Source organism: Equus caballus, chromosome 25, assembly GCF_041296265.1.
Source record: "Equus caballus isolate H_3958 breed thoroughbred chromosome 25, TB-T2T, whole genome shotgun sequence".
Taxonomy (NCBI): Eukaryota; Metazoa; Chordata; class Mammalia; order Perissodactyla; family Equidae; genus Equus; species Equus caballus.
The window spans coordinates 24,728,363-24,749,408 of NC_091708.1; the positions used below are offsets into that span (position 1 = coordinate 24,728,363).

The window sequence follows — 21,046 nt, forward strand, 5'->3', positions numbered from 1 at the left end:
TTTAGCTACTGATTTGGTGACAATAATAATGTCATAAACTCAGTTTGGGGGAAGATGAGAATGTTTTGGGCATGCAGAGTTTCACATACAGAGTTTGAGATAGCTGTGGAATATTCATATGGCTATTTCTAGTAGAATGCTAGGATATAGGTGCAGACCTTAAGAAAAGTCAGGGAAATTTTAAGGATTATACTCAGAAACGAAAGCTAAATTTGTGGGACTGTCTGAGTTTATTGAGGAAAGAACATAAAGTGATAACAGAAGAGGAATGAGCCCTGACTTTGGGGGAATGTCTAAATTTCAGAGGGGCCCTTGAAAAAAGGAGCCCAGAGAGGAGACTGAGCAGAGACAACCAAGACATTACTCTAGACATATGTCATAAGATTTCCATTTTACAGATGATACAAACTTAGTGTATCTTTTATAAGCGAACATTTTTGATCAAGGAATATTTATTCATATACTTCCATGTTTCAAAAAAATCTAAGCAATAATTAAGAGACAAAATATGAATTTAAATTCATTCAGTTTAAGTGGAAAAAAATTTCTTAATTTGAAAACTGTTCTTTATATGGATTTTAAGCATTTTTAAGTTTAATCAATCAATGTTTCTTCTCACTGGGCCCTTGAGTTTGAATATAATTTTGGTTTATGAAAAACACTTATGAGCAAACACATAGGAAAAGAATACCTTTACATCCAGTTCTTCTGGTTTTAGCCCAAATGAACCCAAAGCTGCATAAATCAGTGCTAGGTGATGAAGTGTCTTTTCTGTAAGATGGTACCTAAAAAGAATTTTATTACTATACTTCTACTCATTTGATGTCTGACTGTACTTAGTAAAAATTCACTTCATTTTGCACATTTCACAATGTTATTAGAACAACCTGGCTAAGGCAATGCTAGTGTGGCAGACTCAGAGTTTCTTGTCCACTCAGCAGTCTTTTGGGGAAAAAATGCCTCCACCTCTATTCTTTAACAACATTGTTAAATCTAGGCGATGCTGAGAGTGGAGGAGGGGGATGGGAGAAGTTCAACTCATCCCCTTACTGGCCCCAGGGATGGCTATATGACTGAAGCCTAGCCAACTAGAATACCCTATCCCCCTGGACAAAGTAACGGGTTCAGATATGAACACATGACCAGAGCCAGGATAGTTAGATTCCTCCCTGGTCTTTTTCCTGAACTGTTAGGAAAAATACTATTTTTTTTTTCCTTCTATGGTTATTAAGCAGGTCAGATGTGAGTCTTGAACTGTGGGTAGATATTTCTACTACCTTTCCCCACCTTAAGTATTCCAAGCAACAAAAAGGGAATTTATTGGCTCATATTACTAAGCAGTATAGGAGACAGCATTGTTGGGTCCAGAGGCTCAGTGTCATTGAGAAAACGGCTATCTTAATTTCTTGGCTCTTATTTCCTCTGTTGGCTTCTTTCTCTGGCAAGCTCTTTCGTAGGAGTGGCTGATAAGAGTGGCTCGCTGTGCCTAAACTGTTGGTACAAACAACGTTGTACATTCTGTTGAACATTTGCTTTCCTTCTTGGAGTCTAGAATTTTGGTACGTGTTGAGCAGAGGGTGCCTACATGAGCAGCCCTAAGCAAAAGCCCTGGGCACTGAGACACTGATGCGTTTTCCCGGTAGACAACATTTTATGGGTGTTGCCACAACTCATTGCTGGGAAAATTAAGCACATTCTGTGTGGTTCTACTAGGAAAGGACTCTTGGAAGCTTCGTCTGGACTTTGCTCCACGTGCTTTACCTTTTGCTGATTTTTCTTTGTAACCTTTTACCGTAAGAAATCATAGCCATGTACAAGTATATGCTGAGTCCTGTGAATCCTCCTGGCAAATCATCGAACCTGGGGTGGGGAGGGCTGGGAGACCCCTGACACATTTTCTCCGACAGAAACTAATGGCATGAACTACTAAAGTAATTCAAACCGTTTATTTGGTATTTTCAATTTTCCTCATTTGGTCAGTTGATTAAGATACTTTCTAAATGTTCCAATCATGTAAAAATATAGAACTGAGATAAGTAGCAGTCTGAAAACAATTACATCTTAAAGTATTATATTACTGTGAATAAACGATAGCTCTTCACATCCTTAACATAAAACTATCTCAGAGTATTACATCATTAATTTTTTTCATGAAAATCTGGGTAAAAATAAGTGTGAATCTTCTCTTATTCTCTCTTGTACTTCAATTGTACTTTAGAACTATAGGTGGATAGCATTATAAAAACAACTTAAAAGATTTCCAAATCACTTATTTATCTAGAACATTTCCAAGTTCTGGATAAAGCTTTATAGCCTTTATTAACCTTAAAATGAAAGTTTTAGACCTCATTTATTATTTTTATTTTTCAGTACTGGTAGAAGGGAAAAACAGGTTAAACGATTTGCTAGAGGTTATCGTTAATAGAAGAATGAGTAAGAACCAGGGTGTTTAGACTCATATTCCAGCTTATTCCCACATGATAATAATTGTATACAGAGAACTTGGTACAGTAGATATACAAAAATGGAGTCAAAAAAGAAATTCAGTAAAGAATAAACATCACACAAGTAACGTCACATAAGGTAAGCTGTCTGTACCTTCTCTAATAACTAAATTAAAGAATATTTTAAAAACTTCTATTATGAATGATATGGTGTGTCGTGGTACTGTAGAGATAAAAAAAATGAACAAGACTAGCTTGCAATTTAGTAGAAAAGATCCATTCATCTATCAAGCAATATTTACCAAGCATCTATCATATGAATGCAATGTGCTCAGTGCTGTAGGGCAAGTCCTCCAAAATGACAATACAAAACAAAATGTGATAAATATTAAAGATAAGGGGAAAACAGACAACTACAGAGCTCAAAGGATGGAAAGGTCACCAGTGAATATCTGTCTGTATGCCTGAGTGGGGAGGTGGGTATCGAGGAAAAGCTGAATAGAAAAAGCGATATTTGAGGATAGGTCCTGAAAAATAGGCACAATTTCAGCAGATGAAATAGTTGGAGGAAGTAGAGAATATTGTAGCAAGAGAGAAATGTATGAGCAAAAGGTAGAAGTGGGAAAGCAAGGAGCATGTTTGCAAGCCAATGAGCAGTCCTTTTGGTTGAAATGGAAAACAATGAAAATTAAGCCTGAAAATATAGGTTGGGATTATATTCTGAAGACTTTGAATTTGAGGATGAATGGTTTGCTGTATTCAGTAGATAATGGGGAAGTCAGTGAAGGCTTTTTGTTTGGTTTTTTTTTGAGGAAGATTAGCCCTGAGCTAACTACTGCCAATCCTTCTCTTTTTTTTGCTGAGGAAGACCAGCCCTGAGCTAACATCCATGCCCATCTTCCTCTCCTTTATACGTGGGATGCCTACCACAGCATGGCTTTTGCCAAGCGGTGCCATGTCCGCACCCGGGATCTGAACCGGTGAACCCTGGGCTGCTGAGAAGCGAAACGTGCGAACTCAACCGCTGTGCCACCGGGCAGGCCCCTGTGAAGGCTTTTTATCAGAGTGAAATACCAGAGCCCGGTTTTAGGAACATTAATTGAGTGTATGAGACATTATGGAGAGTAAAACTGAAAGCCATCTAGGGGTGGGAAAACTGTTGGTGGTCTGTTATAATAGTCCACACAGAACACTGAGAATCTGAACTAAGGATGTTTGTAATATAAATGGAGGGAGGGGATAGATGGAAGAGAAAGTCCAGTGGTTGAATCTATAGGATTTGTTTTCCAGTCTTGGTGACTAAAGGAAAGGCAATAATTATAAATAGCTAAAGGACAGAAAAGAGGAGATACAGTTTTGGAGGGAATAAAGAATATGCTGAATTCATACTTGAACAAGTTTGAGAGTCTCTGGAATATCACAGTGGAAATATTTAATAGGAAATTAGAGACACGTTAGGAATTTCAAAGAGAAACTGGAGCTGCAGAAATAAATATAATAATTATATGCAGAGAGATGATGACTGAAGCTATGGGAGCAGATAAGGTTTCCAATGGATAGACTAGAAGAAAGAAGAAAACTCATACCAGATATATTTGGAGACTGGGACACGGAAGAAGTAAAGACAGAAAAGGAGTAGATAGAGAGGTAAAAAATCAAAAACACTGAAGTGTCACGGCACTGAAGAGTTTCAGGAAAGAAAGCACTGACAACAGTCTTAAATACTTCAGAGCAGTGAAAGATAAAAATATTTTTGGAGCAACACAAGAAAGTCATGTGTGATGAATGACATTTGAGAGACAGAGATCAGCACACAGGTAGGGAGAAAATCCAGATTGCAGAGAATAAAAGGAGAGAGTGGAAGCAGTGGGTTCACAAAATTTAGAAATGAGGAAAAGACAACATAATGATAACTTGAGCCAGTGTCTTAGCATGTATTTTTTCGTAATTAAGCACGTTAATGAAAGAACGTATAGCAAGATGCTATTTATATAATATTTAATATTTAATAAGATTTTAGAGAGAAGTGATTTAAGAATGACGTCTTTTAGCAGACAAGTCCAGAATTAAAAAGTAATAAGAAGTGAAACACTTAAAGCAGCAATTCTTAGTAAGGTAGAGAAGGGGAGGATGATTTGCACACAATGTCCAAAGGAAATACATTATCTCCAAAATTCCAAATTGTTTTCTTATGGGCATGCCTCCACCTTGAGAATCCCTGACTGACAGCAAAACTAGATGAGCAAGTGGAAAATTTGCATGCTACTTCTATTCAAAGAAGAGGATTGAGTAACTTAAGACATATGAATATGACTTTGGATGAAGAAATATTTACTTACTCTGAGTTTAACGTTTCTTTGGTATATAAAATTATCCAACAATAGCTGTACTGGAATGATAATGCCATCAGTCTTGTAATTACATTGTCTGATGCCTTCTCACAATTCAATTCTTCTAGGTCCTACCAAAAATAAACACAATGAAAATATTCACCAGGTTGAACAGTTGTTATGAAATTATTGTCACCATATTTCAAGAATCTATGATATATGAATCATAACTTGAGAAGAAGCAGGGGTATGGGCTTCCGTTTCATGGAAAAATTAAGATTACACTGGAAGTAATAGGGAAAGAGCTACAGCAGAGATAAAACAGCTAATGATAGCTTCAGTAAGGAGGGCTCATGAATCTCCCGAAGTCCTAGATGAGAAAGCAGCCTACAGAGTGCCCCTATTGGGCAAAGTCCTTTGTAGGCAGGGATCTGGCTACCGCTAAGGGCAACAGAAAATACATTTAAAAACGCAAGGGATAATCTGCACTGAATGCTTATTTAAGGAAGATTAGAAAGCAGCAGTTAATGGACTTCTAGGAATCTCTATCAAATGGTCTAGAATCCCCTTTTTCCTTTAACACAAGTAATTTTTGATAGAGTGAATAATTCAGGAAGTGTCTTACTCTAACAGTAAGTCATGTAATTATGGATTAAAACCGTTTTCCCAAACAGTATTTCACCCAAAATAATTGTCCTTTGAGAACCTTAAATATGCAAGACACAGTCTCTCTTAAGAACCCCTCTAGGGCTGGCCCTGTGGCCCAGTGGTTAAGTTCATTAAGTTTGCACGCTCCGCTTCGGTGGCCCAGGGTCTCGCCGCTTTGGATCCTGGGCGTGGATATGGCACCACTCCTCATGTCATGCTGAGGCGGTGTCCCACATTCCAAAACTGAAAGGATCCACAACTAAAAATATACAACTATGTACCAGGGGGCTTCGGGGAGAAAAATGAAAAATAAAATCTTAAAAAAAAAAAAGAACCTCTCTAACAGAACTTTGTGTTTCCATCATGTCATTCTTATACTGTAACATTTGCTCACCAAATCAGACTTCTACCTTAACATAATATTTGCCATTAATTTATACTCCATCCATCATGTCATTCTTATACTGTAACATTTGCTCACCAAATCAGACTTCTACCTTAACATAATATTTGCCATTAATTTATACTCCACACCATCAAACCTGGTTTCTGCTCCTCACTTCCATCCTATTAAATTAATTTCTTTGTAATTTGCAATCCATTCAAGCAAACATATCAGGGAGATTCAGTCAAGAATTTATACATCTTAAATTCCAAACTGTATGGATTTTTGAAGAGAATTTCTCTCTCTTTTTTTTTTCCTGAGGAAGACTAGCCCTGAGATAACATCTGCTGCCAATTCTCCTCTTTCTGCTGAGAAAGATGGGCCCTGAGCTAATATCGGTGCCCATCTTCCTCTATTGTTTTTTAAATATGCAGGACACCTGCCACAGCATGGCTTGATGAGCAGTGCGCAGGTCCGCACTGGGATCCAACCAGGTGAGCCCTAGGCTGCCAAAGCAGAGTGCGCAAAGCCAACCACTACGTCACTGGGCAGGCCCTGAGAATTTCTCTCTTTTTAAAAACTGGCTTACTTACAGGCAATCCCTATCTACCTTAGAGGAAATCATATATTACTATATGGATTAATAGACTACCTCCTTTTAAGAAACATAGTGTTTAGGATTTGATTCTTAAAGCCTTCAACACTATAATTATTCTATAAATGTATTTAAAAATAGGTCAGTATATAATATTAAAGATTCTATATTTTCTTTGTCATCTTAAAGTATGTTAAAAATTATGAGGCATCTGGGGGCTGGCCCTGTGGCCGAGTGGTTAAGTTCGTGTGCTCCGCGGCAGGCGGCCCAGTGTTTCGTTGGTTCGAATCCTGGGCGCGGACATGGCACTGCTCATCAAACCACGCTGAGGCAGCGTCCCACATGCCACAGCTAGAAGGACCCACAATGAAGAATATACAACTATGTACCGGGGGGCTTTGGGGAGAAAAAGGAAAAAAATTAAAAAAATCTTTAAAAAAAAAAAGAAGCCATAAAAAAAAAAAATTATGAGGCATCAAAGAAGCTTGGTAATAGTCATTTTTCACAGTGATGGCCCATTTGCAAAGTTTGGAAGAAATCACTAACAGATTATATTATAGTTAAGCTCTCTATAGTAGAGCTGATAATAAATTTCATGGTTATGCATATATTTTAATATGTTTGATTTATATTTTTTACTGTCTAGTTTTACCTGCAAAATTACAGCAGTGTGTTCATCAATTGTCACCACTACATAGCGCTCTGTGCCCCCGAAGAGTTTCAATGCCTCACTGCAGCATCTCTCCACTAGTGTGATATTATAGCTGTAAAATACAATATTTTGGGTGCCATAAGGAAATGGATAAGAAAAATTCTTTAAGAAAAGCTGCATTGTTCTCCTGCATATTAAATTATTTGAACTACTGTGCTTTTTCTTTCATACATCGATTTACTCTATAAATTTGAGGAATGAAATTATGATTTATTCAACACATATGACAAATTAACTGAGATGTGTGTTGCCTTTGGTATTCTGGTATTTAATATTACTGCACAAAATACTATTACAAATGTCTTGACCAACTTATTCTAGCTCTTTAAATAATCATTCATGAAATTAAAACATTGTGTTAAGAGACTAAAACATTCTGCATTTATCAGAATTTTCTTTTCTTTCTCCTTAAAACTGGCCTAGATTTTACCTACCTTTTATAAGCTCATAGTCTTCTGTGAATGCCCCATAGTCTTAAGATACAAAAACAAAACATGGAAAATAGATCTGCATTTTAACTAAGGTCTCAGCATAATCATCCTTCCTTGATCTACAGCCTAACGTCTAACATTCCTGTGACAACTTGTGTGCTATCATAAAGCGTTTTATATGATTTAAAAATGCTCAGTGTTGGTATGATCTTAGAAGGAAAGGTCTAAAAACTTGAGAATTCATTTAGAACATCAAAATCCTGTTTCCCAGGCAGTATTTAAAGTCCTCTAAATATGAATACTCATTCTCAATATTAACAATGACACAAAGATACGACCATAATTCACAGAAAAAAAAAAAACCCACACGAAGTGTTCATATTTACTGGTAATAAAAGAAATGCAACTAACGTATAAATTTAACAATAATGAAAATTTTCCACAAAATCGATAAATATTACAAAACAGATAATATGCAATAATTATGACGATATATGATAGGGAGAGAAGTGTAAATTGACATAAACTGTCTGGAAAACTATTCTTATGTGATATAATTCCAGGTTTGAGTCATATGGAAGTAGTGCCACATATATAGCATAATATTTAGCCAATTAGGATATATATATCTTTGCTGAAGTTATGAAATCAATAACTTACTTGGATTCTAGCACCTGAAGAATCTCTGGAGCATTAAGAAGTCCTTCAGATGCAAAAAACACATATGGAATCTGAATTTCCAAAAGAAAACCACCAAATCTATCCAGCAAGGTGCTACCTAAATAAGAGAATATTTACAAATATTTCTCTTTTTTCTCATCTCCCAGCTTTTTCTCTTTGTTACTAAACATGAGACTAATAGGTGTACATTCACAGGGTAGTATAAAATAACAGATATTTATTGTAAAAAATCAGAAATCAGGGGGCTGTCCCGGTGGCGCAGCGGTTAAGTTCGCATGTTCCACATCTTGGCGGCCTGGGGTTCACCGGTTCGGATCCCGGGTGCGGACATGGCACTGCTTGGCAAAAGCCATGCTGTGGTAGGCGTCCCACGTATAAAGTAGAGGAAGATGGGCATGAATGTTAGCTCAGGGCCAGTCTTCCTCAGCAAAAAAAAAGAGAAGGATTGGCAGTAGTTAGCTCAGGGCTAATCTTCCTCAAAAAAAAAAAAAAAATCAGAAATCAGAATAAAGAAAGGTCTGAAGAATAAAATGAAAGCCCTGTTATCCTCCTCTCTAGAAATAAAACAGAATTAACAGAATTTACTAAAACTACTATATGGTCAAAAAAAAGTTTAGTACTTAGAGACTTTTTTCTATATATTTGCTTGCCTATACTCACACATGTACACTCAAAAAAATATGAAAAAAATAGGATCATACTTTACCTGAATGTTACAGTCTGCTTTATTTGCTTAAGTATATATTTGACATTTGCTGTGCAAATATATAATGATTATCATCAAAATTTAAAGTCATGCACAATAACCCATAGAGAATGACACAGATCAATAGGAAAAGAATAAATACCTCAATAGATAACTGGACAAAAGACATAAACAGGCAATTCACAAAAGAATGACTATACAAGATCAATTCACATATGAGAAGATATGGATAATCAAAGGTACACAAATTAGCATAACTATAAAATATTTTCTGCTTATAATTCTATCACAGATTTAAAAGATTAATAATACCTCTTTATAATAAAGATATGTGGGAAAGGATCCTCTCACACTTTCTGCAAAATATAAATCGGGATAGTGTTTCTGGGAGGATATTTGAAATATATAAATGTGTGCATACTTTGACCCAGCAATTCATTTTACTACTTGGAATTTTTACTTGTTAGAACAAATATATACAGATACATAAAATATATAAACTACTATAAATCTTGCAGTATAATAGTGGAAAACTGAAACATTGCAAATGCCCCCCAATAAGAAATTGATTGAATAAATTAAGTTCATCTTTGAGAGAATGGAAGAAGCCTCTAAATATAAACTAGACTGCTTATCTTTTAATCCTTTCTTGCGCCCATGTTTCAATTATTTAATCAATTGAATATTTCACTCTACATATACAGGACTCCAAAGTAATAATTATAGTGATTGTATTTTTAGAATTGGGTTGGAACGTCTCAGAGCTCAGCCTTCCCACTCATACTTGAGGTGGGTAGAAAGTATTGAAAGAGATGCACTGGGACTAAAATTATGTGGGCTTTTAAATTTAATGGGTCTGAGAATTCACAACCTTAGTCTTGTGAAGTGTTACTGAGAAATACAAAGAAACCAAATGATAGGCAAAGTGGTTTTAGACTTTTTCTAAGTATTTGTGGATAATTGGTTGCTGCATATTAAAAGTTTTCTGAACCATGGGGGCCAGCCCTGTGGCTCAGTGGTTAGGTTAGCACACTCCACATGGGTGGCCCAGGGTTTCACCAGTTCGGATCCTGGGCGCGAACATAGCACCGCTTACCAGGTCATGTTGAGGCAGCATCCCACATAGCCCAACCAAAAGGACCTACAACAACTAGAATATACAACTATGTACTGGGGGGCTTTGTGGAGAGGAAGAAGGAAAAAGAAAAGATTGGCAACAGATGTTAGCTCAGCTGCCAATCTTAAAAAAATAGCTTTCTGAATCAGTCAACATACTATTACATATTTTTCCCTAAAATTCAATAACAAATACCATTACATAAAGGTATCAGATTAAGATTAGATATAACTGTAATAAAACTGTGCTTTTATAAGAAAAAATTAGAAGTTAAAGTGCTGAAGATAATATCATCTAATCAGTAAAGCTTACTTCACAAATGAGAACTATGAGGTAAGAAGATAGTTAAAGGACTTGCTCAAGGTCACACAGCGAGTGGTGAGGTTAGAGCTTGAACTCAAGTCTTCTAATTGCATAGCTTATTATCTTTCCACAAATCAGAAACAGAAAACAGAACATTTTCATTTTAATGGAGCAAAAAGAAGATTTTAGTTTATATCCTTACTCTTTACAACTGTGTCTGGAAGAATCGCTTTAAAGGCCATGTAAGGAATATTCAATTTTTCACAGTGTTTGGTCCAGCAAGAGTTTTCTACGTAATTATATTCCACCACAAATGAGAAACGACTCCAGGGGAAATCGGCTCCAATATACTGATTATGTACAACTACACAGGAACTCAAACTGAAGACAAAAGAAAGCCAGAAAAATGGAATTACACTTGTGTCATTATTTACTTGGAACACTAAGAAATGACTCTTTGGGGCTATGTTATTCTTCTCTAGTCTATACCTACTTATCTTGGAAAGGCACTGGTGTGTTTTCTGTTGATTTCTTCTCCAATTGTGCTAAACTCTTTTTATCTTTCCTTTTGATGGTCATCCTTTTTTTTTTAAATGAAGATATAGAAAGCTACGGACTATTTCACATCCTCAAATGCAAGGGACTCTAATTTTATTACCTGAGTCCTATCAATAACGGACAAATCACAATGAGAAATCACTGTCATCTTCTTACAAATGTGAAGTTTTAATCTTTAGGAATCTATACATCTATATATCTATATAATCTATATATCTATATATCTATATAATCTATATATCTATATAATCTATATAACAGAATCTGACAACTTGGAATTTTTTTTCCTCAATGGGCGTAACAAACAAAAAAAGATGGATACTTAAATATCATAAGTTTATCTTTCCCATCTTCAAATTTCATGTAATAAGCACTCACTGTAATTAAAATTCCCTATTGCTGCTTTCTAGCTGGAGCAATCTAGGTAGAAGTTAAAAAGTATTCATGTCTAGCTTTTATGGGCTTCTATTTGATTTACTTCTTCTCTTTTTATTATTTGGATCCCAATATTAGAAATAAATAATTTCTACATAAAATAAGGCAAATAAAAACTTTTTAGACAACTCAACACTAAATTTATTATTAGTAGGTTCTCACTGAAAGGATCTCTAAAGGATATACTTCAGGAAGGAGAACCCAAAAGAAAGGAAGGAGATATAAGAAAGAACGCTGAGCAAAAAAACTGGTAAAAACAAGGATAAGTCTAAATAGACACTTCTTGTACTAATGATAATAATAATGACACTTTGGGGATATTAAAACGATTGAACTAAAATTCTGGACAACAATAATATACAATACACAAGGCAATGAACTGAGTTAAAGTGTTCTACGTAAAGCATTTTTCAGGAAGAGGGTAGAGACATTGATTAGTTTCAGATTTTATTAGACCTTTTTTAAAAGTTAAATTCTAGGGGAGATTTTGCTTTTCCTGTGGAACTGGTATGTTTTCTCCCCACAGATGAAGAAATACATTTTTACCCATTTAAAACAGCTTCGGATTCCAGAAAATCTTTTCTTCTGTTTGAATGTAAGGTAGTCAATGTTAAACCTGTTGGGGAAAAAAAAGTAACACAAAAAAAGTTTTTTCAGTGTTTTGTTCATATATATATTTTTTAGGTGTACCATCTATTTCACTACCATAAAAATGAATCAAAGATCTGTGAACAAGGAAACTGCTTAAATACAATTTGCTGGATTATTTTCCTAAGTCTAGGATATCAGAAATAGGCAATATATCTGGTTTGTGTATATGTTGTCTGTGTATAAGTATGGAAATTCTGAATCTATTATGTAAAATAAAATGGATCAGAAACTTAATTGTGAAGTAACAGCATAGATTCTATGCTGTTAATTTTATTTTGCTAAAAAATCATCAAAGATTACACCTTGTTCTCTAGCCAAAAATTTAAGTACATAACTAAACAGCAAGAAATTGCACTTCAATGTGGTAGGAATGCTTTTCTTCCCTTTCTACTGGCTATTTAAGAAGCAGAAGACTTACTGGATACCACTCATTCCTTAGATTCACTCCTGCTTCTCAATTATAATTTAAATTTCTTATGTTACTAATTTCTTAACAAAATATACTAAATTTTAAAAAATTGTGTACCCACAATACAGTTTATTTTTGGTAGACATAACTGATATAAGAAAACTTATTCTAGTTAAAATAAATTCTACACTCTATTAGTGTACTTTTGTCACTGTGAAGTTCACAAACGCATGCAGGATGTAATAATGACAGAGTAATGCTTAACAGTAATTTTATGTTTACTTGGCTTGATATGACAATAGATTTGGCAGCAATAAGAAAGGAGTGAGTACTGTTTCTCTTTCACAATTTATGAGGTCGTTCAGATGATTTAAAACCTAATCTCCTTAAATGATTTGTATTAGCTATGATCCCAAGGCAGATTACTTGCTGAGTGCATTACTCTGGGGGTAGGACAGTTTTGCATTACCACAAGGTGGATGGCATAGCCAAGGAGTGAATTGAAGACGCATATCATTTTTGTTATGGAGGCCAAAGAATCTATCAGGTCAGAGTGTTTAATGAATCATTCACACTAAAGACACCTGGGATAAGGGCAGGACGAGGAGTGAAGAGAATACCATGAGCCAGGTGCACAACTGTCCGTGGATGATGGGGAATGTCCTGGTAGTTACTAGATGATGGCAATAAGGAGTGGTAGAGAATGGTATGGCACAGCCTGAAAAGATGGAGGAATAATGGTTTGGAAAGGATAATGGAAAGCAAGAAATGGCCTTCTCATCTCTATGAGGTATATATAGAGAGAAAATTATCAGCTTCTATATGAGAGGAACACAGGGGAAGCAGTATCATGTGGGGAAAGCTGGGTTTCAGTTAAGACAAGCAGGTGAAGGAAAGAGTTTACACATAAGCAATGTGTTCCACAGCACAAGGTGGAACGGGTCGGCAGAGGGGGCAGTAGTGGGTAGAAGAGTTGAATGACATGGAAACAAGAGATACCTAGATTCAAATCCTGATTCCCTCACTTACAACCGAGAGATTTGGCATGTGGCATCAACTTTATGAACTTTAGTTTCTTTATTTGTAAAGCTGAGCTAATAAAATCTATTCATAGAGTTGTTGTAAGTAGCCAGTATTATTTAGCAACTAGTAGGTAATCAACAAAAGGGGTCAACTAATAATATAAAAAGTATTATTATTAACTATAATAATAATGTACATAGAAGTATATTATAGTATGTTTATATTACAGACTTATAGTACAGATTGACTTAAAAATTCGTTAGAGGGGTCAGCCAGGTGGTGCAGTGGTTAAGTTTGCACGTTCTGCTTCGGCAGCCCAGGGTTTGCCAGTTTGGATCCCGGGTGCAGACATGGCACCGCTTGGCAAGCCATGCTGTGGTAGACGTCCCACATATAAAGTAGAGGAGGATGGGCACGGATGTTAGCTCAGGGCCAGTCTTCCTCAGCAAAAAGAGGAGGATTGCCAGCAGTTAGCTCAGGACCAATCTTCCTAAAAAAAAAAAAGCTCTTTTCTGGGGCCGGCCCATGGCCGAGTGGTTAAGTTTGCGAGCTCCGCTTCGGCGGCCCAGGGTTTCACCGGTTTGGATCCTGGGCATGGACACGGCAATGCTCATCAGGCCATGTTGAGGCGGTGTCCCACATGCCACAACTAGAAGGACCCACAATTAAAAACATACAACTCTCTACTGAGGGATTTGGGGAGAAAAAGCAAAAAAAAAAAAAAGGATTGGCAAGTTGTTCGCTCAGGTACCAACCTTCAAAAAAAAAAAAACCAAACAACTGGTTAGATCCCAATGAGTTGTTACTTTTAAAGGGTGAATTTTATGGTTTTTAAATTATATCTTAATTTTAAAACTTGGTTAGATCAATACATTTTTATATGTTCAAGTAATTATTATCAAGTGAAGCATAATTTAAAAATCCCTACCTTCCATTTTGTCAAGGATTTTAATGAGTGAATGTTTTTCACCATCTGAGTCCATTCTTATTATAATCAGCACCTGACCAAACATAAGAATTTCATATATATGTATATCTGAATAATTATTCTTTTCCATAGTTTTGCTACAGTGACAATAAACTTAATTGCTTACATGAAATTAATGACAATAAGACTGCAACGTAAATATTTGTGCTGTAAAAAGATGCCAATGCTTAAATTCAAAGGAATAAATTCTGGTAAGATTGAATATCAATTAGGAAAATATTTGGGGTAGGGCATTCTTAGCATTCCTCAAGCATTCCCGCCTGGTGACTCTCTCCATACATACATTGTCTCCGCTTGTATTATAGTGTTAAATTCAACCCATACAAGTTAGAATTTGTTGGAGAAAACGAATGATTTGCTGCTATACTTTCCTACTTAACATTAAAGAGTTTTTTTGGGGGGTGATGGGAACAGCAAATCAGTTTCAATTTTAAATTTCTTACTGATTGATTTAATTTATTTTAATGACTTAAGTAAGTTACCCAAGTAACCATAAAGTTGGGAATAAAGACATAGTGGAGACAGAGAGGAAAAAGAAAAAAAAGGTCAAATTTGTATCTAGATTTAATGTAGACCATTTGAAATTCTTTTCTGCTTGACAATATTTCTAAAAGTATTTTCTCTTAAATCTTTATTATTGCAACCTTCATATGCTTGAGGTCAGGCAAAAATTTTCAATGTAATCCAAGGCATAAACTAAGTGATTCTTTTGTAGAATCATATAAGATAAAATTCTAGTTCACTATCTAAAAATAAATTATTATAGTTCTTTTATTGGGCATATGTTCATGCACTTACAAGTACCAGATAAAATTTTTGAGAATTGGAGGACTAATCCCTAAAAAAACTGTGTATAAAAAAAAAATTAAAGTATTTTAAAATTCAAGATATATGAATAACAATACAAATCCTTTCTTTGGGTCTGATTCTGTTCTGTTAATTTACTTAAGGAGAAAACTGTCAACGGGCAAAATAGCATAGACTATTTCATAATTTCAAAGTAAAATGCAAAAATTTATCTTACATCCAATTCTTATTTAAACTGATTACTTTTATCTGCTTTATTCCAATACTTAACCTGAATTTGCTGTTCACTTTGCATCCAATTTAGTATCTGACATTGCAATTCTTGTATCTTGTAGTTTGTTTCAGGATTTTTTTCCCTAATAAACTGTACAATTGCCAGCTGTCTCCAAATGTCATCCAAGTAAGAGCCTAAAATGCTTTTGTAGATATCTTTTGCATTTGACAAATATCCTGTTAAAAACAAAAGTAGGGAAAAAAAAGAGCCTATCTTTTTGTGCTTTGAGTAACTCCATGGTAAAAATCTGAAAGGAAATAAGAGTCATAACAGAGACAGCCAAAATTTCATTTAATCCTTTTCTGATTTTGATCAAAGATATTGACTAATAAAACCTTAAAATTGAGTGAAGCTGAAAAATATGTACCAAATGTCTCTTTTTGAGCTACATTACACCAATATACCTGGAGATACTCTATATATTCTCCGCATATATCCCATCCTTTCCTGCCTTCTGGCTTGTTGAATACTATTGCCTTCTTCCTACACTTACACGCAAGTTCTGCAGAAATCTCACTTCACTGGAATTTTCTTGGTATTTTATCTATACAACTTTTGTCCCTGATTTATGGTTATTTATGTATATGACTTAACCTCATTAATCTATAAGCTTGGGATATAATCTGTGATATTTATTCATAATTAATTTGTATAGCTGTTAAAATGGCAGTCCCTAAATTCAGGCTCACTAATGAAAGTTCTCACTAAAAATCCTGAGACCCATCCTTTAGAGTTCATATTCGGTAAATCTAAATAGTGTCCCAGGGATTTCTCTGTCTAAAAAGCTCTCCAGGTGATTCTGCTGCACAGTGAGTTTTGTGAATTACTGCAGTGGAGCACCTAGCATAGTATCTTAGGTAGATCAGGTGTTCAATGAGTATTTGGACAATAAATGAAATAATAAATTGTAAAAATTTAACGTTTATGTTCATTTTTAATATTGATGGGCATATTAATCCTAATTTTATATTAGTACAGCTAGACTGTTGGGCAATTTAGAAATTGACTCATGTTCTTTCTGCCTCCTAATCTCCAAACCTCCCACTGATTCTCCACACTGCCATTAGACTTAACCTTCTGGAAGACAAACCTAATCCAGTCGCATCCCTGTTTCAATGACTCCCTATCATCTACAGAATAAGGTCTAAACTCCTTTGTGTAGCTTAAAAGGCTCTTCATTGTCTGGCTCTTTCTTGCTTCTTAAGGCTTAGCTCTTACTGCTTTCCACCTTGTACTCTTCAATGTAGCCATAAGGAACTGTTTGCAGCACACCGTCATTCTTCTGGGCTCTTAATTCTGCCTTTGATACTCCTTCATACTTCGTTTGCTTGACAAATGCCTACTTATTTGTTAAAAATATTCAGCTTAGGGTAACAGTCTCCATCCTTTGCGCCATTACTACTTATCTCTGCTATAGTACCCATTACACAAGCCTGCATTTATTTCTGGGTTGAAGCCCAGAAGTGAAACTGTTATACCTTTAACCTTGAAACTCGTTACCTTGCTAGCTTGGGAGAGGTAGCAAACAGGAAGCCGGGAAAAAATACAGAATTCTGGCAGGGAGCAGGGCAGGCAGCCAGACTCCCATGGACCTTTCTTCCTCCGCCACTATACAGAGAAAAGAAAGGAGGACAACCTAACTTGCTCTTTGATTTTGAGAGGTTTAGAGGAGTGAGAAAGCCCTCCACTAAAAATGTACAAGGCAGCTAGGTTATTCATTACAGCTTGGTACCTAGGGCTAAAGAAGTTAGTTTTCCTACAAGGATTTTACTGTAATAGTATTTCTCAAGGCAGCCAAATAGTAATGCCAACATATGATTTAACAAATGCATTTTTTGAGGAACAAAGCAATCTACTCCAAATATATAGCTCTTAATGGTCTCACTTAATCCCAGGGAAAAGTGTAGAGTCCTTAGAGGTGAATATCCTTCAGGCAATCCTCTATAAATATTATTTCTCTAATTCAAGGTTTTGATGAGTATTGAGCAGTAGTGAGTTATAATTGTATTCTCTCTGCAGCACTAGGAGCTCAGATATTCTCGATTCTGCTATTCTGCCTTACTATAATGCTTTAATAGGCAGTCTAGCTGTTGGTAGGACTGAATCTTTTATGGAAATCAAAAAGTATAGTGAAGACATGTGACTATCTAGAAGGGCCTGTGACACTGTACCCTTATACTAGCTCTAGATACTGTAAACTGGGACTACAGCCCCCAATCCTCACTTGTCTGGGATAGAGAGAAGACCACCTGATCCAGCATCAACACCCAAGTAGTTTAATTGGAGAACAAAGGCAAAGTATCATGTGGGGCTTTCTAAAGGTAGCTATAACTTAGTTATAAGACATGGTCAGATAATACTAATACAATACTTGTCTGAGTATGAGAACTCCCAGTGCTGTACAGTGAGTTCGATTGTGACTCACAGCTGCTCGATACTTATCAAAACCTTGGATTAGAGAAATAATATTTGTCTGGGTCAAAGATAAGAGAAAACGTCTGGGTAATAGATCAGAGAAAAATTATTTTCACTTTATATTTTAAATAGGTTCTAGAAAATTTAAATTACAAAATATAATCCTATAAGCATACCACTACTAAATAAGTCTAAACAATCCTGCAATAAGGGATCTAAAGCAGTAATGTAGAAAGACAGATATTTAATGATTTTGATAGTTTAGAAAAAATTTCCAAAATCTTAAAAATTTCCAATACATTCTAATACTTTTACTTTTATCACTTAAGTGATCCATATCCTATTTACATGCAAAATTAAAAAAGAAATTGCAAAAATCCTACTACTGATAATAATTTAGTTATATTTCATCTAGCATGGATTCAAAGCCACAAACATTCAATGAGGACCTAAAATGTATAGGGTAAAATGTCAAGTCTTACACTGAAAAGTAGTACATGATAATGACTATACAATCAATTCTGCTTAAGGCCACTAGGGCTATGTAATTGAGGCCTAGATTAGAGAATCCTAAACCTATTTTTCTAGGTGACAATTGTTGTTAAAGATAATTTTTTTAATGAATATAAGCAGAATAAAATATATATTCCATTATAATTATGTCAAATGTACATAATGTTTAACGTGGAAGTAAAGGAAGCTGCATAATTTCTTATAAAGCACATCCTTTTCAAAAAAGTAAACATTATTTCACATGAAATTTTTCAATAGGAAGAAAAGGGGAAATAAAAAATTTTCCCACTAACCCAATGCGGTGTCCAAGCTGCATGTTAAAAGGAGATCTCTAATTGTTACCAGAAGGTGTAAGAGAGCAGCATGCTTGAATGTCATTTCTCTTTCATCATTTGTACCTAAGTAAGCAAAGACATATTTAAAAACATAGGATATACATTCAAATTTTAGAATCTATATCATAATGCTTAACAATAATAGCTAATATTTGTCATTGAGTGCTTACTATGTGCCAGGCTGTAGATAAGTTGGTTATTCATTGAATCTATAACAACCCTATCAGGGAAGTTTATGATGATCCTTATTTTATGGATGAGAAAATAGTCTTAATGAGGTTAAGTAACTGTCTGATGTGAATTTGTGAATGAATGGGGGAGTTGGCATTCAAACCTAGACAGCTAACCTTAGACCTCAGAATCTTGTTGTGTCCAAAGAATATTCAATTATTTCCAGTCTTCCTGGGGGAAAGCTCAATGATTCCCAGTTATGAAGCAAGAAGAAAATTAAACTCATAACTTGCCTACTGGTTAAGACAAAGGTAGAGGATCATAACATTAAAGTAATACCTAGAAATTGAGATGGACACCTGGGAATATTTGTCCAAAGATATGACCCAAACAAGAGATGTATTCACAGGGACAGGCCAATTGTCTAATTAATGTGTCTATGTAGTTCCAGAGCTTTTTAAAGATGATGCACTGGATTTTACTGCATGTAAAAGTGAGACCAAGAAGACAGAAGTCTAAGCCCACTGCCTCAATTTAATCAGAAAAGCTCTACTTTTCAGTGTTTCATATATTAGGATCCCATGAAACATTTATTTGAACAAAGAGTTCTGCCAAAAACTTTAAAATTGCTGATCTAATCAATGAAGATCAAGGCAGATATGTAGTGGTCATTGGGAATCAAGAGGCAACAGGAGACCCAATTACGGGTAGTATATCCAGTCCCTGGAAGGACTTGTGGGAACAAGTCAATCATGACCTGGAAGGGATAAGAATAGGGCAGAGAAACCAGATTTGGGATCATTTTTTTTCTGCCTTTAGGAGGTACTTTAACAGTTCTTGGAGTGCAGGTCTGTAGCTGATGAATTCTTTTAGCTTTTGTATGTCTGAAAATGTCTTTATCTCATCTTTATTTTTGTAATGTATGTTTTCCTAGTATAGAAAACTAAGTTGATGGTTTTTTTCTTTCAGTAATTTAAAGATATTACTCCATTGTCTTCTCACTTGTATTATTTCTGACAAGAAATCTGACGTAATCCTTATCTTTGTTTCCCATATGTAGCATTATTATTTCCCCCTGGCTGCTCCTACAATTTTCTTTTTCTTACTGGTTTTGAGCAATTCCATTGTGATATGCCTTGGTATAGCTTTCTCATGATTCTTGTCCTTAGGGTTCATTGAATTTCTTGGATCTGTGGGCTTGTAGTTTTTACTAAGTTTGGAAAGTTTTCAGTCATTATTTCTTCAAATATTTTTTCTCTTTACCTCATTTTTGCCTCTCCTTTGAGAACTCTAATTACTAGTATGTTAGGCTTTTTGATGTTGTTTCTCAGCCCACTGATGCTCTTTTCTTTCTTTTTTTTTAATCCTTTTATCTACCTGTGTTTTACTTTGGATAGTTTCTATTGCTATGCCTTTAAGTTAACTAATCATTTTTCTGCAATATTTAATCTGTCATTAATTCCATCCAGTTCATTTTTCATTTCATATATCATAGCTTAATTTCTAGAAGTTTGATTTGGGTCGTTTTTACATCTCTAATTTATTGAGCATATGGAATACAGTTATAATAAGTTTCAGTGTCCTTCTCTGATAACGCTAACATCTTTGTCAGTTCTGATTATTGATTGATTATTCCCATTATGGGTTGTGTTTCCCTGCCTCTTTTCATGCCTGATAATCTTCGATTGGATGCCAGACATTGTGAATTTTACCCTGTTGGGTGCTAGATAATTTTCTATTCATATAAGTCCTCTTGAGCTTTGTTCTGGGATGCAGTTAAGTTCCTTAGAAACAGTTTGATCCTTTGGGTCTTGCTTTTTTTCTTTTTTTTAAAGATTTTATTTTTCCTTTTTCCCCAGAAAGCCCCCCAGTAACTAGTTGTATACTTTTAGATGTGGGTCCTTCTAGTTGTGGCATGTGGGATGCTGCCTCAGCAGGGCTTGATGAGCGGTGCCATGTCCATGCCCAGGATCTGAACCAGCAAAACCCTGGGCCGCTGAAGCAGAGCGCGAACTTAACCACTCGGCCATGGGGCCGGCCCCTGGGTCTTGCTTTTATGATTTGTCAGGCAGGTCCAGAGCAGTGCTAAGTCTAGGGATAATTATTCCCCACTAC

At 35.5% G+C, this 21,046-nt stretch overlaps 1 protein-coding gene across 10 annotated transcripts in view; it reads right to left on the bottom strand.

Annotated features, from left to right (window-relative positions):
• The window catches only part of SHOC1 (shortage in chiasmata 1), a 154,403-nt gene that overhangs the window by 10,846 nt on the left and 122,511 nt on the right, over positions 1 to 21,046 (bottom strand). For all 10 annotated transcript variants that reach the window (XM_070251338.1, XM_023628653.2, XM_070251340.1 and 7 more), the window contains 9 exons: positions 18,719 to 18,823; positions 15,495 to 15,673; positions 14,357 to 14,429; positions 11,892 to 11,961; positions 10,555 to 10,733; positions 8,206 to 8,323; positions 7,055 to 7,166; positions 4,784 to 4,905; positions 692 to 785 (listed from right to left, as the gene is read on the bottom strand). In XM_070251338.1, the coding sequence (XP_070107439.1) occupies positions 692 to 785; positions 4,784 to 4,905; positions 7,055 to 7,166; positions 8,206 to 8,323; positions 10,555 to 10,733; positions 11,892 to 11,961; positions 14,357 to 14,429; positions 15,495 to 15,673; positions 18,719 to 18,823 (1,052 nt within the window). The remainder of the gene's footprint in view (positions 1 to 691; positions 786 to 4,783; positions 4,906 to 7,054; positions 7,167 to 8,205; positions 8,324 to 10,554; positions 10,734 to 11,891; positions 11,962 to 14,356; positions 14,430 to 15,494; positions 15,674 to 18,718; positions 18,824 to 21,046) is intronic.